At 41.7% G+C, this 25,119-nt stretch overlaps 1 protein-coding gene across 5 annotated transcripts; it reads left to right on the forward strand.

The window, feature by feature from the left end:
* The first annotated feature begins 1,686 nt into the window (after window positions 1-1,686).
* CDC42 (cell division cycle 42) lies at window positions 1,687-23,673 on the forward strand. Of its 5 annotated transcripts, none has more exons than XR_014551668.1 (6): window positions 1,687-1,812; window positions 11,745-11,886; window positions 15,519-15,591; window positions 17,152-17,261; window positions 17,374-18,117; window positions 18,157-23,673. XR_014551668.1 is itself a non-coding variant. In XM_083629022.1 (6 exons), exons 2-6 carry the CDS (start codon window positions 11,782-11,784, stop codon window positions 20,863-20,865), a joined length of 576 nt encoding a protein of 191 aa, XP_083485148.1. In that variant the 5' UTR covers window positions 1,687-1,812; window positions 11,745-11,781; the 3' UTR covers window positions 20,866-23,673. The 5 variants fall into 5 exon arrangements, 3 of the variants coding, with proteins under 3 accessions (XP_083485148.1, XP_083485146.1, XP_083485147.1); XM_083629022.1 differs by having other exon boundaries at window positions 17,374-17,571; window positions 20,776-23,673; XM_083629020.1 differs by having other exon boundaries at window positions 17,374-17,571; window positions 22,277-23,673.
* The last annotated feature ends 1,446 nt before the right edge of the window (window positions 23,674-25,119 follow it).

The following is a 25,119-nucleotide window of genomic DNA, read 5'->3' on the forward strand; positions in this document are numbered from 1 at the left end:
CCACTACGAAGGCTTTCTGCCTGGTTCCCTGTAACTTGGCTAATAATAATAATTTACCCCTCCTGCTCTGCGCGCCACTGGCCTACTGCCTCCCTCAAACTGAAAATGATTCGCCACTCCTGTCTTAAGGTACAGGAGCGAATCATAGCGGCAGCAGTTCTAAAGCTTGTATGCTGGGAACTAAGTCTCATAGACCCAGTGCTATTTCTTAATGAATTAGAAAAAGAGATGTTGGCACTCTTATCTTGATAAAATTGCTGCTGGTGGCTGAAAAAAATGGCTGCCAAGGGCAGCAAAATTAAAAAAAAGAGGTGACAGGACTGCATACCAGTGAATACAGTCATAAAAAGAGCATTGCGAAGAGTTACATTTTTAAAATGTTATCAGTAAAAATGGACACATATTGATCAACTGAGATTTGACACCATGATAATGCAGAATAAGGAAGCAAACTATTGGCTGTTCCACTGACGTTTGAGGAAGGAAGAAAAGGGCACCATGGGGACAGTGCCATGACATATAAGAGCCTGAACCAGGACAACCTCTCCAGTACTTGGGAGACAAAGCTGGATTAATGTAACTTAATTTCTTTCATAATTGATTTTTTAATTTAAAAACCCCTTTAATCAATCCATATCTTAAGTATTGGGAGGCCTAAATGGAAAACATAGTAGTAATATCAACAAACATGCTCAAAAGTTGTTTAGTGGCCATTAAAGTTATATCCAGTTAAGGAGATGCTTACTGTGAAGAGTATTGCCAAGTGGTTCCAAGGAATAGGGTGAAATAGGGCAATAATACCACTTGGCATGGGGACCAGGAGGGTGTAAGAGAAGGGCACCTGGTGGGTAAATGGACAGATCCTGGTGGCACTTGGTTCTACAGAATGGAGGACTGGAGAAGCTGATCTGCTGAGAAGCATCCCCTGCCAAACCAGGCAGAAATTAACCTGCCCAATTTACTCTTACCGTGCTGGTGCTGTTTTTATTGTAATTATCTCTATGTTTTTAACAGATAATATATAGAGAGTTTTAATTCTATCAATGTTTATTTTTAATGATTTCCCCTGCTGTATTTCTAGCTCTTCTTAACTTTATCCAAAACAGCCTTTAGTCCATAACAGGGAAAAAGGCAGGGTATGAATAAATATAGTAATATTTTATTTCGTAATAGTAAATACCACTCGCTCAGACGTCTTCTGCCAGAGATGCTGAGGAGGCTAAACCCTGAGAGTCATGGTCAAACTGTCTAGATCTGCCCACTCCCTAAGTCCAAGGCCAAAATTAATAATAGCCAGGAGTCTGCTTGCTGCAGCTTTAAACAGGCAGGCTTAAACTACAGTTCTGGGAACTGTCTGGTATTTGATCGTAATAAAGATGGATTCGTTGATTGCAGTTCCCAGGACTGGGACCTGGGAGAGAAGTGCAGAGTTCGGATCCCACCCCTTCAGCGATGAAGGCTCTCACCGGGTGTGACCTTGGAGTCAGTCTCGGCCGACCTCACAGGGTTGTTGTTTTGGGGGTATTGTATTGAGGAGTGGGGGAGAGAACCGCGTACACCCCCTTGGAGGAAAAGGAATGCCCTATCACCGCCATAAATAAATAGAAATAGGCTCCGCTCATCCGCTCCCCCTCCCACCCGAAACGACGAAGCCTCTGTTCCGTTCGCGGAGCCCCGCCTCCTGCGGAGCGCGGTGACGTCAGCGCGCACGCCCCGGCCCTCCTCCCCCTCCCGCCCTTGCTGCCCAGGCGAGGAGACCCCGCAGCGAGCTGCCAACGCCCGGCGGAGGAGAGCGAGAGCGCCCTGCGTGAGGTAAGGCGCTGGTGCCGCCGAGGCGAAGGCGGACGGGCCCGGGTGTGTACGGAGAGGGGGCGCGGGTGGAGGGGTGGGGGACGTTTTCTTCTTGGCGGTGGGGCGGAGGCGGCGCGATGGGGGGAGACGCCGCCGCTGTCGCCCTGGGTTTTTTTTATCCTTTTCCGCTTGATTGACGGGGGGGAGGGGAAACGGTTTCCCGAGCGAGGTGGGGGAGGGGCGACCGGAAGCTCCGTGAGGAGGAGGAAGAAGAAAGGAAGAAAGAGGGGGAGGGGGGCTACTGGCGGAGGATGGGGGGGGCGTCCGTTAGGCTCTTTATCCGCGCGCCTCGTTTATGAGGAGACAGTTCCTCTTCTCCCCACCAGCACCATCCTGAGGGCGGACACCGGGCCGCCTTTCCGCCGGCTTCCCTTATCTACCGGCTGGCCTCCCCACTCGGTCTTTTTCCCCCTTTCTTCCTGTCTCGGTTCCCCCCTCCCCCACATTCCTCCGTGTATATCCCCGCCGCAATCTCCCCCCCCCAAGCTGGGCGTGGACGGGGCCCTCGCCAATGCAGAGGAAGGGGAAGAGGGAGAATAGGGAGGGGGCCTCCCGGGGACAGGTCTCTCCCCCCCCATCCAGGCCTATATGGTGCAGGCCTTTTCAGTTTGCTTCAGATCCGCTTGAAAGAAAGAAAGGTCTCCCCCAAATGCACGTTTGGGTTAAAACGTGCATTTCTAATATATAAAAACATTTTGCCATATATATGTTTGAGTGGCGGGCGGTGCTCCTGTTGGATCAGGCCCCCGACCCAGCACCTGGAGACCATTCGTGGCCGGATCTAAGGGGGGCTGCCACAGGAGCCCCTGCTGCCTCAAATATATATATGTGTGTGTGTATAGTGAAAAGAAATCGGTCCCAAAATGCATGTTTGGGTGAAAAGTGTGTCCTGGGCCTGAAAAAGGCAGAAGAGACTTGGTCTCTGGCCTACCAGAATACAGGGCAGGGTGAGAGGATCTTTCTTGAGGTGGTGGGGATGTCCCTTTGCCTCCCCGCTGGGAGCAGCACCCTCCCCCATGACAGGCCCTCTTAATGCAGGACACTGGCAAGAAAGAGGCAGGAGGAGGGGGAGAGAAAAGGGGGATTCCATTGAATATGACCCTGCCCTCCCAATCTTGTGAGGGGCTTGCGGAGCAGATGGGAGGACAGGTTCCTTACCCCTGGGAGGGACTTGGGAGGAGAGGACAGACCCCTTCTTCCAGTGGGCTTCCAGTGGAGCAGAGAGGCTGGAGGAGGAAAGGGGATCTCTGTTGGCATGCCCCTGCCTCTCTCCCTTGCCCTCAGGGGGGTTACAGAGAGTGAGAGAAGAGGTCTCTGCCCCAGAAGGGATTACAGAGGATAGGATGGTAGGCCCCTGTCTCTTGACAGGTCTGTAATGTAGGACACTGGCAAGAGAGAGATGGCAGTGAAGGGGGTCCCTGTGGAAGAGGTCTCTTCTTCTGAGGGGCTTGCAAAGGGTGACAGGGCAGGTCCCTGTATTGCAGTATAGAAGGAGATACGTTGAAGAGGGAAATGGAGTTTTGTAGACAGGTTGTTGTCACTGAGAATCTAGGAAACGGAAAGGAGGGTGACAACAGGGAGAGGAAAATGGAGGATGGAGGGAAAACATACTGTATAGTTATTTTGTATTCAGGCTTAGCTAAAATAGGGGATGATAATAATGCTGATCTCTTAATTAGGATTGCAGCCAGTTTATGTGTGAAGTGCTGTGAGTTCTAAATGCTATGGATTGCATGCAGTTTTGAGTACAGTAGTTGCATTGAAATCCATAGGACAAGTTAGTCATGATTTGCCTCAAGTCCTGTCGATTTCATTGTGAGCTACATGCAGCAAACGTAGTCTGAACCCAAAACTGGTGTAATATATTTCCCTTCTCTGCAGTATGAAAACCATAATCACTCCCTACCCACCCCACCCCCACTCCAAAGCTGGTGAATCAGTAGAGAGGTTTAGCTACTATTCAGGAAGTATTTCTCTCCTCTTCCTTGTCCTCTGATGCCAGAAACTCCATAGGTGGGCTTAGATAAGGCATGGGGAACCTTTGGCCCTCCAGATGTCACTGATCTACAACTCATCAGCCATAGCAAGTATGGGCAATGACCAGGGTTGATGGGTCTTAGATGAAGCTGCTCCAACCTAAGACTTTCCCCATCTGTGATATTTGGAAGAGGATGCTAATACTTCTGGCCTATTTCATAAGACTGTTGTCAGGGTTGATGTAAGCTAATGTATATTGAGTACCTTGAACATTTTTATTGGTATTCTCTGTCCTGCCACCTGCCGTATTTGAATTAAAATGCCAGTAATTCAGTGGCTAGGAGACTGGAATTTGCTAGGTGACACATAGACAAGCCAACCTTTCTGTCTTAGCCTCGCAGTCAGATATACATTGCTATCCATGTATATAGATGTTTATGAAAGATCAAGGAGACAGATTGCTGATCTTTAGTGGTACTATATCACTGCCTTGTGTTAAGAAGATCCTCTAATTTGAGACCAGTGTTTCTCAACCTGTGGGTCCCCAGATGTTGGACTACAACTCCCATCATTCCTAGCCAGCATGATCAGTGGGCAGGGATGATGGGAGTTGTAGTCCAAGAATATCTGGGGACCCACAAGTTGAGACCCGCTGCTTTAGACAGAAAGGGATCCCATGCATCTGGGTGAATAAGTGGGAGAGGACGGACTCCCCCTGCCAGTCTCTTTCATTTTCATTTTGGCCATGAAGAAGGGGAAGCCTCCTTGTTTGTGGCCAGCCTGGAAACTAAGCAGGCATTTTTAATTTTATAGCCTGCTATAAGGGCCACTAGCTTACATTTTTATGTTGGCTGAGGAGAATCACAGCCCACTAGCCCACTTAGTAGGCAAGTTTAAGTAAGGCTAGAAACCTTAGTGACTTATTTATGAGGCTGTTGTTTCATGACAATAATAAGAGCAGAATTGAGGTTCTTAATGCTGCCCTTGAATCTATAACTTCACTGTGCCTGGGTGTTCACATTTTTTAAACGAATCTTAAAATTTACCACACAGAACAGAGTATATTACAGTACTTTCACAGAATAAATTGCACGTTGCAAACAATTGGCATATGGAGCTGCCTTGTACTGAGTCAGTCCACTGTTCTACGTACAGCTGGTGTTGCAGAATGGCAGAGAGCTATCATTTGAGAAAACCCTGATTCACATTTCAGCTCTGCACAAGTGGGCCTTAGGAAGGGTACTCTCTCCCAGCATCAGTCCTCTTCTTTCGCCTGCCCCCAAATCTGCAACATGGGGATAATATAGCTGCCTTAGAGCAGCTGTGGTCAACTTCTGACCTATATGTTGTTGGACTTCAACACTCTTCATCCCTGACAATGTGCCATGTTAGCTGGACTGATGGGAGTTGTAGTCCAGCAACCTCTGGAAGGCTTCAATTTGCACACCATTGCTTTAGAGAATGGTTGTAAGGATTATTTGAAGCACTTTGAATACACTATAAATTCTCAGATTTTATTATTATCTGTCCAGATTGGGGTCCCTGGAGTGTAAGAAGGAATTGGCCATCAAAGATGGTGTTAAGTGGACTGAGATTTTGTTGTGATTTTTTCGCTTGCAAGTTTATTAAAGGGGAAAACAAAAAGACAGTTTACTTTCACAATACAATAAACATCCATCTTAATTTACACACAGTTTGATACATGTTTTCTCAGTAGGTACCAACATGAAGTTGGTGTTTATAGAAAGTGCACTCAAATGTAGCAAGGTTTTGAGATCTTCAGACTATTGCCTAGTAGTCACCTACACATCTGTGTATGTGGCTGCCAGAAATAATTGAGCCTTCTGCACAACTAATTTGAGGCCTTCTAAATGCAGATTTGTTTTGTTGGTTTCATTGCAAAGTGAGGTGGTAATTCCTCCCCACTAGCTAATACTTGATGGCTAGAACATTGGCTTCTAAGAACATAAGAAGCTGCCTTATACCGAGTCAGACCATTGGTCCAGCTAGCTTTGTACTGCCAGCACTTAACTGGCAGTGAGTGGTCTGCCAGGGTTTCTTGCAGGGATCTTTCCCAGCCCTGGAGATGGCGGGAATTTAACCTTGGACCTACTATATGGAAGGCAGATGTTCTGCCACTGAGCTACAGCCCTTATTATCAGTCTTACTGCTGTGTGTTAAAGTACAGTGAGTTATTGGGTGTCCGCGTATTGAGACCACCAGAATCATGCTTTCTGTTAACAAATATTGTACTGGAAGAATGTTCACAGAAATCTTGTGATGGAAACTCCTTAGGTTGTTTGAGCCTGTATGCGTGCAATGAGATGTATGCAATACGAGGATAAGTTATTTATTTCAAGCATGGACACTAAAAGGACAGCCATAAAAGCCATTTTACTTTGTAATTAAACTCTCTGCATATGGCTGCAAACTTGTCTTTTCTCATAGTGTGCTTGTGCATGTGCTAATAATTAGATATTGATACATGTTGACTAGCATCCAGCATAGACTGAATCATGTAATAGTACTTTTTGGTGTAGAAAGCTCCTTACAAAGCTTCCTTTATGATAAGAAAGAAGCAAATGGTAACGTGGTACTTTCTGTAGTGGCTCTCTGTTTGTAGTCTTCTTTGGCTAGGAATTGATGCACTTAATCTGACCTTGAAGCTATGTACTGCCTGTTAGCTATAAATCAAATCCCCTAATGTATGTGTCCAGAGAAGTTAACCCAGATATTTCTTGTGCATTTATGCAGACAGATGATAGATGGTGTTAGAAAAAATGTCAGCCATGTTCACCCAGAATAATTCTCATTGATTACTGTAGGGCATTTGGAGGACTTTACTGTGGGTTAGTAGCCACCTAGGGAGTATGTGGGCAAATCTCAGTTTACAGAGAGAGTAGCGCCTCTTTACAATACAATTGGTTTTAGAGGACTATGTTTCTAGAAAGATGGGACAAATTATATACTGCTTTAACTATTGTAACACTTTAGTCTAGTTGAATTGTTTCTGCAAAAATCGTTGTTTACTTGTTTGCTTAGCAAAGCAATCAGCAAGCTGTTCTTTTATTTATTTTTAGTGCTTGTTAACCTAACAGTTTCCTTTTCCTATTGCTTTTTATCTCCATTGAATAAACTTGAGGTTTCTATCTGAGGATGGGGTGTGTGTGTGTGTGTGTGTCATTGACATGAATCTTTCGAAATTGTGTTTGCAAGAGTTCTACTTCATATTACTTTTCCCATGCAATTGTTTTCAGGTTTCCCAACCTTTCTGGGTCCTGGGAACATTTGGAAATCTAAGAAACTGTGGTGGGCACCACAGGATACAATTTTCAGAGAAGAAAACTGGCAGTGCGCAGACTCTGCCTTCAGCAGGCAGAGCATGTACATCCCCACAAACCAATAAAACACAGACAAAAGAAAAAGACTCTTACTATGCATACGAAGGACAGGCAACCCCCCCCCCATTACAACCCCAAAGCTTAAAAATAAACCCTCATTATTATTTTAAAAACCATAAAATAGAGATAGGCAGAGGGCCTTGGCAAGCATCAGTGATGTGTCTGAGAACACTGTGGTGCCCATGGGTGTTACATTCATCAATCATTTTTTAAGGAAAGGTTAAAAGTCATGTCCATTATGCATATGTGAATTTTTAATTCATATCTTATCAAAGCAATGCATTCAGTTGTATTTAGCATGTTGTTGAGGTCTTTTATTTTAATGGAACCTGGATCCAAGGGCTCATTGAGACATTCCTAAATTAACCTATTATATTGGACTGGTAGTATCATACATGCCTACTTTAAAGATCTTGACTATACTTTATATTTGTCATTTTAAATCAGGGTTTCTTACACTTGTGAGTCATGACCCATGTGAATACTAACATGTTCCTGTGTGGGTCACACAATGAAGAGCTATTTTCATTTTGGGGTCTTCCCTCCCCTTTTTTTGCTAGACTGATTGCTACCTGTTTATTATTTATTTGTTGCATTTATATCTCACCTTCTCTGAAGGATCTCAAGGTGGTGTCCATTGTTCTGCCCCTCTTCCCAACAAATCTGTTGAGGTAGGTTGGCTGAGAGGCAGTGACTGACTCAAGGTCACCTAGTGAGCTTCATAACTGAGCGGGGATTTGAACCCTGCTCCTCCCAGGTTTTTGTTTTGACACTCTAAACCAGGCATCCCCAACCTTCGGCCCTCCAGATGTTCCCATCATCTGTGATCACTGTCCTGTTAGCTAGGGATCATGGGAGTTGTAGGCCAAAACATCTGGAGGGCCGCAGGTTGCGGATGCCTTCTCTAAACACTACACCACACTGACTCTCTTACTATTATGTGATTCCTTTAAGACATAGGCTTGCTTTCCCCTGCCTCTGTCATGCTTAAAGTCTACTCAAATATATTCAAAGATGAAAAATGAAAAAAAAAATCAGTGTTAACTACTGATGAGGTAGTCTTAGCTTAGAAATGTTCATGAAGAACTTCTTTAAACCAAGCTATAACAATGCTCTCTCTTTTCTGTCTGTGTGTTTCAGAAGAAATTAGCATAGTGAGTTTAGGAAGAGTGCAGCTGGTTATTATTTGTGTGGAATTCAGGTAGCTTCTTAGATTTCAGGGCACCAGTAATTCTTTTCATCAATAATCCAGGGGTCTGTTGACTCTATTGCTAGGAGCTTCTGTGAAGCAAAGCATCTGCTCAGTGCTCTCCATCTCCTTGTTTCTAGTGTGTTTTCTTCTATTTGGAATATGTAATCTGAACAGGGTGATGATGTGTGTGGGAACATGTTTTTCATTTCACCTCAAAATTAGGAAAGCAAATACCAGGGTGAATACTAAAAAAAGGGCAGGATTGTATTTTTTGTTTTCTTTAAAAGGTATCATCCAGTGCTTTCAGGTTTAAAACAACAGTTGAAACTAATATATACCTAGTGTTAATCTCTAGAAACTCACTCCATACTTTCTAAAATATTTTTCTCATACTTTTACATGTAATGAGATTAGAGAAAAATCTACCTTTGGGCATCAAAGCATTATAAGTATGGCACAGTGTTTGTCATCTGTGTATTGTGGGCTTGATGCTGGGATCTAACACTAGCCCCACTAGTGTTCAGATTCCATCTCTGGTTCACAAAAATAATCCACTGAGCCTACCTATATGAGCTCATATTCTTGTTTTAAGCCCTTTAACTATCTAAATTTTGCAGGTATGACCACTTTCAGTTAATGTTTGTGGTTGTGCTAGTCCTTGTTCTGGAAAGGTAGTTATCAGAGTCAACAAATTTTGGCTTATTTGCCCAGCTAAAATGTATTATCGTGGCCCTGCCCTACCCCTTCCAGGAAGGGGCAGGGTCTTCTAACATTATGTTGAGTGTTGTTCGCCACAGCTGAGGAGAGGAATGGAGCCATGTCCCCATTCCATTAAACTTCAGAAAGCAGCAAGACGTCTTGTGTCTCAGGCTCAGCACAGGATCAGGAACAGCCCTTCCCATTTCCCAATGCTGCTGAAGTCAGACCTTCATGTTTTTCCAAGCATCAAAGAATACTGGAGAGTCTTGCTTGACCATGGGCTCTCTCCAGAGCAAAATACGTATTTTCAGGTCAGGGCAGTTGTGGATATGGACTGTGTTAGTAAAGCTTCTTATTTACTCTTATAGGTTAGTATAAAGGTTGTACATGTGCTTGACCACTTATGGCAGATTGTTAGCCTACACTTTGGTTTACAAAATGGAAACTTCATTTAAATTAGTCATAGCTGCATAATTGTTTGAACCAGGCCACCCTGAAAATGATCAGTGGATTTTCCTTTTAGTTTGCTCTTCTGTTCTGAAGGGTAGTATATGTAAGATTAGAAGAGCTACCTATCTTCCTTTGGTGGCTGGTATGGATAAGAATGGGTAACATTCCTGTCGGTTGACTTTTGTAGGAACACTTTGTGAACTAGGTAAAATGTGACACTTGTGAGGGAAGGAAAGTCAAGAAAGATCTACTGAGATTACATCTCACAGTAAGGTGTGGCTTGTGTTCAAAGTGGGTGGGCGTGCATCAGAAGGCCCTGTTAAGTAGTTGTGCTGCCATAGCTGAGCATCAGCATAAGGACTCTACTGAGTGAGGTATGCTTTGATGAGAGTGTGTTAACAAGTGTTAGCAAAGCTTTCTAAATAATGCTTCTTAACTGCTAAAGGCAAGCTAGATGTATGCCCTCCCACCTTATCCAATATTCCTCAGTACTTTTCCAGTCCTACTTCCGTGTTGGTGTGTCTCTGCAAAAGAGATAGTAAAGCACACAGAGGAAAGGAACAAGGCAAAGTACAGTGACTCAAAGGAGAACACACCCAACAGTAGGAGGGAGCTGTGACCTCATCGATCAGTGTGTATCTATGCTATTAGAAGTAAGAACAATGTACGTATCTAGATGAAAGAAATACAGTGGTGCCTTGGTTTATGAACTTAATCCCTTCCGGAAGTCTGTTCTTAAACCAAAGCGTTCTTAAATCAAGGTGTGTTTTCCCATAGCAGCAGGGGACTCAATTTACAAATGGAACACACTCAACAGGAAGTGAAACATGTTCTTATTCCAAGGCAAAGTTCACAAACCAAAACACATACTTCCGGGTTTGCAGCGTTCTTAATCCCAAGTTGTTCATAAACTAAGCTGTTCTTAAACCAAGGTACTTTTGTAGCTAGCTTAGCATTTCAAAAAGTGAAAATCTGGACAGAAAAGTCTTCAAGCTATTTTTAAGGAAAATTGCAAAAAACGACACTGCCAACATGGCTTGCCATACAACTGGATTTTCCCAGACACTTATTTTTTTGTGATTTCTACCCAGACTTCTTCTGACTGCAGTATTCTGGGAAATTCTGGACACATGGCAACCCTAAGATAGCTGTACTAAATGGGGCTTTTTAAAGGAAGTGGGCAGCATACCTATGTATGCATATGTAACTTGCTGAAATGTTTCATCTTCAGAAAAGCGCATTAGCCTCTCACCACAGTAATAGCAAAAAGAGCTGCATCTGATTTGTATTTCCTTTAATAACTGGAAACTGAGATAGAGCACCAAAGGGCGGAATTAGATGCCATGTCAAGCCATATTTTGAAGGGTTTGTTTTAATGTTATTGATTTTAGACAGGCCAAAAAGTGTGGTGCGAAAGGTAGTATTTTTCCTATGTAGTAGAAATTGTTTCTGAAATTAAAATATCAATTGTTTAGTGTGTGTGTCTGGTTGGCTAGGATGTCATTGTTACTTCTGGGTGTCTACTTGCAAAACAGGAAGGAAAGGGCTTGTGGTTAGAAGGCAGATTCCAGCTGTGGTACCGGATATGTAGGCTGGAGGTCCCCAGCTTGGCAAGAGCAAGACATTTAAAGCTTGTTATTAACTTTGAAATTCAGATCAGATAGAAATTGAAGTGTGTTGAGATGTATATATATATCACATCATTTCTTCATAGACAAAATCATACAAAATGCACATAGATCATACATAAATACTTGCTTCTTTCTTGTTCCTAACCTTATTTGAAAGTAGGGGAGCATTAATGTGTGAATACCTTTTAAATAACGTACCAGTAACATTTTAGCAATGTTTTTTCCACCATGTAGGCTCTTTGAGCTTCCATGAAGGTTTACTGGGTTTCCAAGTTATGAGGAAATAAAACTAGAGCCCAACTTGAAATTATTCTGTAATCAATTGTGGTTTCTTATCAGATGTTGAGAAGGAAAATAGATTCCTCCTGAAAGTCTCTTGCCCCTGAATTTTTTGTTTCAATTTTTTAGCTGCTTCAACTGTCATAGACCTGTTTGACTAAAGTTATTGGGGTGCTAATACAGAAGCTGTAATAGTGATGAAAAAATATTTCCCATTGTACAAAATTATAAAAATATGCAATTTTTTTCTTTTGTTCTTTCTAGATTAATCTTGGACCTGATAAAGTAGCAGACTTCAGCTATGCAGACGATTAAGTGTGTAGTTGTGGGTGATGGTGCTGTTGGTAAAACATGTCTTCTAATTTCTTACACAACAAATAAATTCCCCTCTGAATATGTACCAACGGTGAGTAAAGAGTAACATTTCCATATTTTTCTTTTCTGTGCAACGTGGGGAATAGGGAAACTTAACCTTGTCAGTTAAATTACATACTGGTACATGTATATCATTAGTTGATTCCTGTATTTTATGTGTTTTCACTTTTAGCGATATTGTGTATACATGATGTGGCTGTGGCGTTGTATTTTTGTATGTTTTACCATGTTTCTGAATCCATATTCTGTTTGAGGGATCAGTATTTCTCCTAGCATGTAGATATGGTAATTTGCAGCCTCCTTTGTTGGGGCCATTGGTTCTCAGTTCATATAAGTAATTATATAAGTCTCTAGTTTACTCTGTCAACTATCTATTTGATCACTACACAGGTGTAAAATTTCTGGATTTTTTAAAATAAAATTTGAAATGTATGTAGTACTTAAATCAGACTTTAAAGACCATAAAAAGTATATAGCACATAAATTGTACTGTTTGGTAACAGGTGCATTTATGACTCTTTAAATGACAGAAGGCTTAGTTTTATTCAAACTGTAATTACAGATGTATCCAGCATTTGAGATGGAGTAGCAAGCTGATGGGGGTGGGGGGGACAGAAAATCTGCAACACCAGAGGAGGCAGTGGGATAAGCATACTCATAAACTATAATCCCGCTTTCAGAGAGATTCCAGTTTATTTGCAACAGAAAAAACAGAACTAGAGACTGACTCTAACTTAAAAGGTCATAGTATTGATGATGATGATGATGATGATGATGATGATGATGATGATGATGATAATGATGATAATTTATTATTTGTACCCCGCCCATCTGGCTGGGTTTCCCCAGCCACTCTGGGCAGCTTCCAACAAAGATTAAAATACATTAAAATGTCACACAGGGCTGCCTTCAGATGTCTTCTAAATGTCAGGTAGTTGTTTATCTCTTTGAGATCTGATGGGAGGGCGTTCCACAGGGCGGGTGCCACTACCGAGAAGGCCCTCTGCCTGGTTCCCTGTAACTTTGCTTCTTGTAGTGAGGGAACCGCCAGAAGGCCCTCGGCGCTGGACCTCAGTGTTTGGGCAGAACAATGGGGATGGAGACGCTTCTTCAGGTATACTGGGCCGAGGCCGTTTAGGGCTTTAAAGGTCAGCACCAACACTTTGAATTGTGCTCAGAAACGTACTGGGAGCCAATGTAGGTCTTTCAGGACTGGTGCTACATGGTCTCGGTGGCTGCTCCCAGTCACCAGTCTAGCTGCCACATTCTGGATTAGTTGTAGTTTGCGGATTACCTTCAAAGGTAGCCCCACAAAGAGCGCATTGCAGTAGTCTAAGCGGCAGATAACTAGAGCATGCACCACTCTGGCGAGACAGTCCATGGGCAGGTAGGGTCTCAGCCTGCGTACCAGATGGAGCTGGTAGACAGCTGCCCTGCATACAGAACTGAACTGTGCCTCCATGGACATCTGTGAGTCCAGAATGACTCCCAGGCTGCGCACCTGGTCCTTCAGGGGCACAGTTACCCCATTCAGGACCAGGGAGTCCTCCACACATAATTTAATATGAATGTTGAGTTTTGCTTTTTTAGTTTCAGAAAAAAATGATCAGCTTGAATGTTGAGTTAAATTACTAAGTAGAACAGTGTTATAAATTTCTAATCACAGCACAAAGTAAGTGTAGTAGTAATTGTGGTCAAAATTAACCACATGAAAGCCACATGCCACTTTAAAAAATGTTTACCTATAAATCAGGCATGGCCAAACTTGGGCCTCCAGATGATTTGGGACTGCAGTTCCCATCATCCCTGACCACTGGTCCTGTTAACTAGGCATGATGGGAGTTGTAGTCCCAAATCATCTGGAAGGCCAAGTTTGGCCATGACTGCTATAAATACTAGCGTCACAAGCTTTTATTTATTCAGTAACAATGTCTGGAAGACACTGAAATTCAATTCTGAATTCTTATTTTACTTCAATAAATTTCAGAAACTGAAGGTTTCAACTGATTGAAACAAGCCTTTCTACTCTTTCTTAATCTCGGTATTCGTAAATATAGACAATGTTTTCACTTCATGGAGAATCAGGGAATTTGAGAGATCTCCATGTTTACAGTAAGCTAAAAGTGGAATTACTTATCACTTACCTTAAAGAATAATTACATGATGATTGGAAAGCATTTTGATAGTGTAAAGATAAAATAGTATTTAAAAACCTTGCCTTAAACCTTAAGGCTTAAAAGTATTTCCTTCATTCTGAAAAAAAACATTAGTTCAGAAGAGGTGTTTTTTTCGGGTTTTTCCCTATGTCTCTAATTTTTCCATTGGAAAACTTAAAGACTTTGGCAGAGTATTTTTTTCCCATTTGTCTTCCATACCTTCACATCTCTAACCCCTACACCTTAGCAGTTAATGGATCTTCTGTGCTGTACAGTAAATCCTTGTATTGTGTTATTTTGTTCTCACTTACCATTTCAAATCTTAAGGATGTGAGCAGCTATGCTTTGAGCTGTCTTCTTTTGGCATTCCTTTGATCTTCCCTTCAGGCTATCACACCTTGGTCCTCATAATAGCATGATAAAGCAAGCCAGGGCTTTCTGGTGTAAGACAAGTTCCTCTAGTTTTGATAAGAGCATAGACTCCTTATAAGTTACTGTGGACTGCTGCCTAACTAAAAGCTTATCTTTAGATCAATATAGTATCCCTTTAGGGCATTCCCCCCTCTGCCACTGAATTGGTTTTCATTTAGCAAGCATGTATCTTTATAGCTAAATAAAACATTAAAGGTGGTTGCTACAAAGTCATAATCTGAAGATTCTCACTTATCTCATTTGATAAAGGAAATTCTGTTGCAAGTTGGGGTCTGCAGAATAGACTGCCCAGACACCCTATTTCATACCGAATATCATTGAAATTACAATTCTTTATTTCAATTAGCATCTGAGAGAGGCTGCTGCTATACTGCTTCAGCAGTGAGACCAAGAAACAATGGCATGATACAAAGCATTATTGTATGGTTTGCTAAGCATGGGAAGCTTGCAGTTAAGATGTTCTGTTGGAAAGGATTGTGTTCTGTGGATGTTTGCTTGCACATGCGTGTAGTGTAGTAGGTAAAATGTTCAGCTTTGACTATTCTGCTACACCATAATCAGAGCCCTGAATCCATTTTTCACTAGTTGACCAGTGTGCTACCTGCATTAAGATATAAATGTTAACATAAACTGTTGTCTATAACTTGAACCTTTTTAAGATTTCAGTCTTAATAAAACTAGCAAATCTGCTTGTTCAGCTTTAAAAAAGAGAGAGAAAAAGAAACAATTGTGCTATTTATTTTAACTACTTGTTACAATCAGTTTTTTCATTTGATTTTCAGTAGACAAGAGTGGGCTATAGTTTTACTGTGTTGCTTACTTTATGCTTTGTACTTCATAACAGAGGCAACTGCAAATTTTGAAGAATATAATAAGGTTTTTGTAAGTTTCTTTTTATTGGCAGGTGTGCCAACTTCAATATCGTTGTGTCTAGTGGTAATAATTGAACTCAGCCATCTGATAGGTCATGAACACAAAGCCACACTTCTCTTTTGACTCTTGGTTTACCTGCCTGCGTATGGCTCATGTTTGGAAGGTGATGTTTTCACTCTGCCTCTTCTCTCTTATTCCCCAGGTGTTTGATAACTATGCTGTAACAGTGATGATCGGTGGAGAGCCATATACCTTAGGCCTCTTTGATACAGCAGGTAAGCTCTCTTTTGAAATTAAACCCATGGAGATAGCAGGTGACTTGATTTCCTAGATGCTTACCTAAATTTTCAAGACTGGCTTTCGATTTTTGAAAAAACTTTCAACCATCAAGTATACACAGAATTGCAGGATATGACTGTATTATGTGGTCAAAGCAGTGTTTTCCAGTTGGCCCCCAGGTGGTGAAGCTCAATCTCTTGTTATCCTGCATCCGTAACCTCTTAGGCAGCCTTTGAGCTCAGACCGTTTTGTGAGGGTGTGAAAGGGATTTAAAATATAGTGGAGAGACTCTTGCTCTTCTTGTAAAAGTGGCTGTTTCAGCTAGAATTGAGAACTAATCTGGCAGGCACTTCTCTTGGGGGACTAGAGAAGGAACAGAATGAAGATGAACAGGACAGTAAAGGGAAAGAAGTAAAGAGGAAGAAGCCATTGTAACAGGAAGAGTAGAAGGGAGGATATAGTATACTTTGTGAGAATGGGGGAAGATTTATTGTATTAGTTCATCTGAGGTGTATGAAATAGCATAGTTCACACTTTGTGGCTATGTTATGCAGTATGTTGTCTTAAGGATTGTGTGTGCACACTTCTGTTTCCAATCCAGGCAGTGGCGTAGCGTGGGGGGTGCAGGGGGGGCGGGCCGCACCGGGCGCAACATCTGGGGTTAGGGCAAATCAATGGGTTAGGGGGCGCAAATCCACGGGTTAGGGGGCGCAAATCCACGGGTTTGGGGGCGCAAATTACTTGCCTTGCCCCGGGTGCTGACAACCCACGCTACGCCACTGAATCCAGGAATGCTACTTTGGCAGCACTCTATCCTTTCTTGCCTTTAGGCAGGGTGGACATTGCCATTCATACAGCTTTCATGATGTTTCACAGTATTTCTAGGTTGTGAAATTAAGCACAGAGGGTGACTAAGGCTTCCAGTTCTTGCCTGGCTGGGATGGGCACTTATGCATAGATGGTGTAGTGCGTGTGAGTAAGCGCTGTGGCAGATCAGCAGGGAGGAAGGATGGTTCCAGTGGAGTTGTTGCTTGCCAAATTCTGGTCAGTGGAGAGCAGTGTCTGCTTCTCACAGGGTGATTTGGCAATTTGCAATGTGCATGGCAGTAATAGGCTGCTTTTTCTCTGGATGAAGTGGAGAATTGCTGCTGCTTATCTGCCTGACATCAGAGTAAGTCAGACTCATGGCACCTGTGGTATTGGTATCAAATAATTCTTGCAACATGGAACTGAAAATCTCAGGCTGAATTTCTTAGGGTATTTATACCACCATTCTATAAAATAATCAAGGTGGCTGCTTGATCTGGTTTCCGGTTGATAAATTGATATACTAGATGAAAATTGTCAGTTTTCTGTTGTCTGCCCATAATCTTGAGAGCATAGATAGGTGCAAGGAAGATAAGTTGTTTGGGGTGTAAGAAGTTATTAATCTATGGTAGTATTCTCCCCGCCCCCCCCCCCACCGTATGCCTGCATAGTTATCTGGAAAAAATAGCACATTTATAAGGCCTTCCCCCTCAATATAGGCTTCTGATGTCATTTTTTAATTTTAATAGGACAGGAAGATTATGACAGATTACGGCCCCTCAGCTATCCACAGACAGATGTGTTTCTGGTCTGTTTCTCAGTGGTCTCGCCATCTTCATTTGAAAATGTGAAAGAAAAGGTGAGTATGCTTTGACCCCCAAACTAGTTTTTGTCAGGCTTTGTAAAAAGTGTCCTGTGTTGTTGGATCCTGATATTTGCATTATGACCATCACATTTTATCTTCTCTTCAGTGGGTACCTGAAATCACTCACCATTGTCCAAAGACTCCCTTTTTGCTTGTTGGGACCCAAATTGATCTCAGAGATGACCCTTCAACAATTGAGAAACTTGCCAAGAATAAGCAGAAGCCTATCACTCCTGAGACTGCTGAAAAGCTGGCACGGGACTTGAAGGCTGTCAAATATGTGGAATGCTCTGCACTCACACAGGTAAGGCTTCTCATTTGTGGTGTTCTGGACTATTTCTTTCTTAGTAGAGTGGAATAGCTAAACATGCTCTTTGGGGAAGTGAGTTCTTTATGGTTCATTCTAGCTGCATGAGAAGAATTTAAATGTTTTTCACCTGAAGATACTAGAACTAGCTTCAAAAATTTATCAAGTATTTTTCACTTACTTTCTTGAGCATTTATTTCTGCAAACAAATTATTTTCCTTACACATGTTTATCATTGAGCATATAATAGAACAAACACAAATTTTGTTAGGATGGTTAATTGTTATGAAAAACGGCTAAATTATAGTCAATAAAGATGTGTATCTCATCATCATGGGTTCTGTAAGGGTTCTAGGTGATAGTGTGAGTGATTCTAATGCAAGAACACTAATTAAAACAAGTGGACCGGTATGATTGACAATTCAAAACCAGTCCTATATAACACATACAGAATTGAATGAGTTTCTCACCTACCTTTGATGCACAGGGAACACCTATTAATAAAAATAAACTGATATGTGAGAAAGCATACTTTATACTCTGGTTTCTCTTCAGATCGTATAAATCTTTCGCCTTTTATAGCTAATTTTAATGCATGTATGTTGGTGAAACATTAGTGGTGTTACGGAACTGCAATAGTAATTATACCTAATCAGTTGATTTTATGCATGAGAATCATGATGAACTTGCACAAATAGTAAATGGCTTAAGGTTTTGAGTTACTTTTCCCTGCATATTACTGGCACTGCAGCAAAACTACGACACCTTTTCAGAAATTAGGCTTTTTCAGGGAATTGTGACTTCCCACAAATCCCTTTCCCAAATCCCAACTAACACATAGTTGGACATGGAACTGTAATATCATCAAGCATAGGGCTGGAAATATTTCTGCTTATAATTCTCTGAATAGCATTAGGGCTTTACCTAAGTTCTCATTATCACTTGGTGGTATACGCAAGTGGTGAAACACACTGTAGTTTTGAGCTGTGACCACCAGGCACTCTCACCCATTGCTGCAGCAGGTCCTTCTTTCTGAGATTTCATAGATTCTAACTAGAAATTCCAGCCAAAATCTTCCACATAATTCTTCCAAGTTAAGGCAACCTTTGCCAACCTGGTGTCACCAGTTGTTTTGGACTACAACTCCCATTCGGTTGGTGGGAGTTGTAGTCCAGACATCCGGAGGGCTGCATATTGGTGATAGCTAAAGTAGGGAATCTCATTACTGTATGCTGTAGCCTGTAGTTGTCTCAAATGATAATATCACTTTTGGCTTTTTAAATGTTCCTAAACCCATTTTGGGCAAGAATTTATAGAAAACATAGTGAATTAAAAAAACAACCTGTTTTTGTGAAATGGCTTTTCAAAGGCTAGCCTGTCACAAATCTAAAACAAAGTTAACAAGCATGTTAAGCTTGAGATTGTATTTAGAACAGTTGCTTTCACACTCATAATCCAGGATCAGCTAAATTGCTTTTATGTATAAAGAACAAAGCAAGGGAGAGACTGCTGCTTTATGGTGTAATAGATTATACCATTACACTACTTTATTATTATTACTCTGATACTTGTGTAATGGAGTTGGCAAATGATTACAGCAGGCACTGGGATGCAGTCCCTGGTTGCAGGAAATCCCTTCTGTGGCTCTCCAGAGGATATTCAGCTGAGCTTACTACATGCTTGGATGATCATGTAGGCCTATTCCATGACGTCAAATCACTTAATCACTTACATCATTTCCCCCCCACAAAACCTCTGTTCAGTGCAAGATTGTTTATCTAAAGCAGACAGATAAATGAAAAATGATCTGTTTGGGGGTGGGGTGTTTGTGCTGGTAAGATGTATACTTGCAGGACCTATTTCTTTCACTCTCTGGGCTATTGGCTGCGTACAGCGCAGTAGATTTAGGCGAGTCCAGTGTCTTCAGTTTCAGTTGCAAATACTTATCTGTCAATTTGTGACAGTGGCAAATCTGTTACAGAGTTGCTGTTCCTTTTCTTAGAAATCCTGTTGCTGCAGATCATTGGTTTGTGCATTGATGTGTCTGTTGTAGACAGAAACGTTTGTTCACTTGGTGTTCAGAACACACAGTTGTCTAGAGCTCCCATTTCTGATTTCTTTTACCTGTCTTAGTGACCTCAGGGGCCATAATTGCTGTTGTTGACACAGTAACTGGAGCATACCATTTTATAAGCTGGTGTGTGTTCATGCCGAAACCAGTGTTCGTGAGCTGCAATAATCCTTGCTTCCCTGGACTTTATGGCAACCCCAGAGAGGTGGTGTGGAGTTGTCTTAACTCTTAACATGGTCAAGACAGTACTGATTTTTCCCATTCATTGAGAATTACTGAAAGATTTGTTGATAGCCAGTCCTCCCAACTGCTTGTGAACATCACTTGAGCCTACATTTACATGCATTAGGTTCTTCTACAGTTGGCAGAGCATGCTGTTAAACCATGAAAGTAGGTGGTGAGTATTTTGCTACTCATGAGTAGCAATATGAAATTGGAGAGCAGCAAATGAATTCCCGGGACATGCCACCCTATGAGGGTTCTAACCTCACCCATCCTTTGCTGTAATATCAGTAAGTTTTGAAATAACTGGAGGTTACATTTGGCCAAAAGTATTGCCTGTGGTGCTCTCCCTTCGTAAAGATCTGTGTAGGTAGGTGTTGCTGCTGAAATGAACTTGACAGCAGCAGATGGCCACCCAGAGCAAGTGCCATCAGGATGTGAAATGGGAGGGACTGCAGCTGAGCAGGGCGTACCCTTAGATAAGCAACTACCTTGTGATTTTCTTGGCAGTGGTGGCGGCAGTGCCAGGAATGAGCCTTCCTGAGTAGATTTTGTTTCATTTTGAGAGGGACATGCAACTTTGAGGTGTTCACTAACACAACTACTTTTCAGCTCTTCCTTTTAACTTACAAAGCTTCTTTTGGAAAGAGATACGTTACAATATTTCACTCATAGGGTAAGAAAACATCTACAAGTATCCAGGTAGCATTCTTGCTAAGCCTCTGCTGTGCTTGTCTTGTTTCCTCTTTCCCTCAAAGATCTACTTTGTTACAAAGTAAATCTGCTTTGCTGACCACCTTTATCCTGAATGCTCTTTGTATCTGCTTGTGTGAGTGTGTGTGTGTTTGTGTCTCTCTCTAATCCTCTAACCTGGCTACTATTTTTTTCTCCTTCCCTCTGTCTTATAGAGAGGTCTGAAGAATGTGTTTGATGAGGCTATCCTAGCTGCCCTCGAGCCTCCGGAAACTCAACCCAAACGGAAATGCTGTATATTCTAAAACAGTTTCCTCTTTTTTTCCTTTCTTGTTGCTGCTTCCTCTGTCCTGCTGCTGTAGAAAGTTGGTTGAAAAACAAATAAAACCATCCTGATTGAAAGAAGCTGTGTCTTTACTTAACGTCTTAGAGCAAACTCTGTATTAGCTTTTGGATTGGAAACTGCTTATACAATTCGTTATGGCTATGGAACATGAACTGGACTCGCTTAAACCTTTTGCTTCTTGGGTTGCTGGATCTTTAATAGCTTTATAAGTTAGGTTGCTAAGGGACTGAAGGTCTATTTCAAAAGTTAAACTTGAGAGGAATAAGTGAAAACCTGGTGAAGAGTTTTTATATCCAAATGAGAAGTGATGTGCAATTCATTTTCTCTCTTGTGGCTCTGTTAACTGTATTTGCATGATGATTGTACCTGACATAGTGACCTGCAAGTGATGCTGAAATGGTGAAGGATTTTCTGGTTTTCCTCTGTGCAGTGGGGCTTGCTGTTGCTTTGGCTGTTTGTGCTGTAGTGGAGTATTTGTTGGTCCTCTAAGTGGGAGGGGAAGGAAGTTTGGTGTACCTGCTACTGCTTGACAGACATCTTAACTTCTGTTTTCAGTGACACAGTATCACTTATTTTTACTCATTCTCAAAACTTGCAACTGTAAAATGTAAAGCTTCTTTAAAACAAAGTCATACCATTTGGCTTCTGTTGTCTGAAGGAAGGAAAAGACATACAATTGTAGTTCTTTACATTTCAAAATTAAAATTAGTTGTTTGTATAAATGCCTGATGAAGCATTATTCCTGTCTGCATTCATTTGCTTCAGTTTAACATTTATACACTATAGTACCTACCTGTTCATTTTCCCATTATTGAAGTCTACTACCATTCCTTGCTTCCAAGTCTACTTCTGCTGCTTCAGTAACACATGGTACGTCACATGGTACGCTTGGCTGATTTGTGCCAAAGGATTCTCCATTCTTGCTTGCTTGCTAATCTAACCTGGGTGTCACTTGCCCCCTTTCCTTGGATCATTACTTCTTTTTCAACACAGGGGATAATGCATTGTCATTAGCATGTGAGTTGTAATATTACTTACACACACACACACACACACACACACACACACACACACAGTCCATGGGAATTGCTTTAGTACATATACTTCATTTCTTGAAATATTGAGACTTGCTGAAAATGTCCTCAGGCTGTTTTATGGGCTTAAATGTTGGGTGCTCTGTATTATTATTATTATTAACATTTTAAAAAACTGATAAACAAGGTTCAAACACTCGGAAAGGAATATTGCTTCACTGCAGGATCGTCATCTCTACTCAATCTTTAACTTTGTCTTTGTGGGCTTTTTAAAACACGGTTTGCTTTTAATAACCCAGAAAATGAGACAGCCCCTTTCTCTTTGCCCCTTTTCAGAAAGGCCTAAAGAATGTATTTGACGAGGCGATATTGGCTGCCCTGGAGCCTCCGGAGCCGAAGAAGAGCCGCAGATGTGTGCTGCTATGAACATCCCTTCACGGCCCCCTTCTGCAAAGCTGGTGTTGATGTCATACTAAAAGCAATGTTGAAATCAAACTAAAGATTCAGATTTTCCCATTTGTTTTTGCAATAATGACAAATGTCGTGCACCCTCTTCCCATTCGCTCCATGTGTGAGATGCAAATGTTAGTGCTCTTCCTCCAGTGCCCTTCAGTTAGTTGAATTTTTTTTAAAAAAATAATAATAATATTGTATTTCAGCAAACACTGATCAGTACTAGGGTTTTTTGTTTGTTTACTGTTTAATTTCTTTGTTTTTAAAATTCAGGCATGCTTGTGGTGATTTTTCTCTGTAACAGACTAACTTTTAGGCTCTGGCCTCCAAGCCTTTCCCCATCATGCTAGGCTGGCGCTGCTTGGATTCTTTGATCTTCTGTGGCCAGCTTGCAGTCTAGGGGGAGCAGGTTTCAGTCCTTGGAACGTATTCTGGAAATGAGAATGTCCCAAAACTGGTGCTCCATTGAAGAGGGGTGTAGTTCATCCTGCACCTCCTCTGAAGTTGCCTTCGATCTGTTTCCCTTTCTTTTCTCCAAGCAGGTCAGAAATTCCCATCTTGCCCTTTAAAACATGAAATGTGTAAACAAGTCTTTTGTTTATATATTACGCCAAAAGCTTTGTTTTTTTGGGTGTGTAACGCACACACACACATCTACACAAACCCCACCTAACTTTGCCAATTACTAATTCTTTTGTAGTTAGTTTTCAAAACTTGACATTATTAGGCATTAATTGAAAGGGGAGAACTGCATCTTTTTAAAGTTAGTGCAGTCCATTGGATTTGCTAAACAACCAGCCTCTCTCTTGGCAAGCAGAGGCTTCTGATCAGCCACATGAGTGAGATTTTGAAACCCACTCACATGGCCTTTGCCTGCTGTAATGGAGGTTGAAGCTAACCAGCTGACTATACCGCAAAACGGTTTAGCATTCTCTTTGAAGAGGGGGAAGGAGATACGCCTCCATCAGGAGAAAATATGGATGGGAAAGATGTTCAATACGGCACCTTGGGGACCAGTAGAGGAATTACCTTAAAAGTGCATTGTGTGTCAGCAGCTCTTGCCTCCCCAGGTTGTTGCTTAGTATAACACACCATGTGAGGGTCTTTGACTCCAGTGTTAATAGGGATCTTACTAGAACTATACTCTGGCTTAATATTTCTCAGTCTTCCCAAATTCTAATTCTTATAGTCTCGTTAGTGTTGAACTGATGCTTTTTTCCATGTCTAAGTTCTTTGTATATGCATTTTTCAGATGTATTAAACATAAAGTATCTTCACAAGCCCGACTGACAATACTTTTATTTATGATTTATGTCTGAAGAGTTGAATCCAGCTAAATATTACTCACTATAGACCCATTAGAATTAATGAATCTTAGCTCATCATGTCTATTAACTTCAATGGGTCTACTCTGAGTAGGACTGAGATTGGAGACAACTTATAGTCTGTGTGTCTTTTTAAAGAAATAAGCACACTTTCCCTCCCTGAATCTCTTCTTTAGCTATGAGTTCAGGACATGCCCCCCTTTATATATATATTTTTTTTCAGGACTCACTTTTCAGCAACTAGTTTAAAACTTCCCTCCATGCTCTGCTGACTGGAGGCTCCTTGGCCAGTTTTGAGATTTATTTTGCCTTGTAGGGAGGATTTTGGAGATTTTGTTTTTACTTTGTGCATTCCAGAACCCTGTAGCTTAGAAGAAAATGTCCATTGATTACTTTGTGCTTGTGGTTTGGATTTAGTATCCAAATGTGGTGCCTTTCCTCAAAAGAGAAGTTTGTTCTCTTGTTGTAAAATAACGGCAAACAAATAAACTTTTTGGGATGTCCATGAATAACCTCTTGCACTGTGAGCTTCTAGCTATTAAAGCACTTCTCAAAGCCTAGTTGAAGTAAAACATCTTCAAGAAATTCCTAGAGTAGTAGCACCCTGAGAATGGGTCACAAATGAAATGTGAGTGTTGGCTTCTAGCGCCTACTATGTATTTTGTGGGTAGGTTTTTTTTAGTGATCAGTTATTATGATGTACTTGGCTCACAGCAGTGTTCTTTATATTTTGGACAAGTCTTGGCATCTGTTCATTCAACCTGTGAGTTGATCATCCTCTGATACAGCAATTTCAATTCTGGATTTTTCATCTAAGTGTGCTCTGGTAGGGGCCCTTGCTAGAGCTGATGCTTTAGTCCAGGGGTGTATAACATTTGGCCTTCCAGATGTTACTGGACCGGACTACATCTCCCACCCTCCCTGTCCATTAGTCCTGTTGGTAAGGGCTGATGGGAGTTGGCGTCCACCATCGTTTGAAGGGCGCATAGGCTAGTCATCTGTGTCCTGTTTGGCCTTACTATAGTAGTTCAGTTTAAAGTATGTAACGTTTAGCACTGCAAGATCCATACTTCATTTAGAGGCTGTTTTGCAAACAGGAATTGTTATTCAATAAGCAGAATGGAAAAGAGAGGCCGCTAAATGTTGCTTTTTTTGATCGGTGGATTTCCTGCCCTCGCTCCTGATTTTTGAGCTTTCATTGGGCATTGTCCGCATGGTTTTAAAAGTGATTTGAGACTTCATGGTTAAAAGGGAGCTGGAAAGGGCAACCTGCCATATTCCCTTTTTTTTTTTTTACGCTCCTCCCCACGGAAATCTTTAGTAAAAGGCGAAAGATTTATACGATCTGAGGAGAAGCCAGAGTATGCATATTCCCTATTATACAGTTCTGGATGACAAAGT

The sequence above is a fragment of the Podarcis filfolensis genome (genome assembly GCF_964270895.1).
Source record: "Podarcis filfolensis genome assembly, chromosome: 8".
Classification (NCBI taxonomy): Eukaryota; Metazoa; Chordata; class Lepidosauria; order Squamata; family Lacertidae; genus Podarcis; species Podarcis filfolensis.

What these genes read in the sequence shown, in the direction of transcription:
- CDC42 (XM_083629022.1), top strand. Translation starts at nt 11,782, where the DNA reads ATGCAGACGATTAAGTGTGTAGTTGTGGGTGATGGTGCTGTTGGTAAA. An exon ending in CCTCTGAATATGTACCAACG is followed by an intron (nt 11,887 to 15,518) that starts GTGAGTAAAGAG and finishes CTTATTCCCCAG; the next exon opens with GTGTTTGATAACTATGCTGT. An exon ending in TTGAAAATGTGAAAGAAAAG is followed by an intron (nt 17,262 to 17,373) that starts GTGAGTATGCTT and finishes TCTTCTCTTCAG; the next exon opens with TGGGTACCTGAAATCACTCA.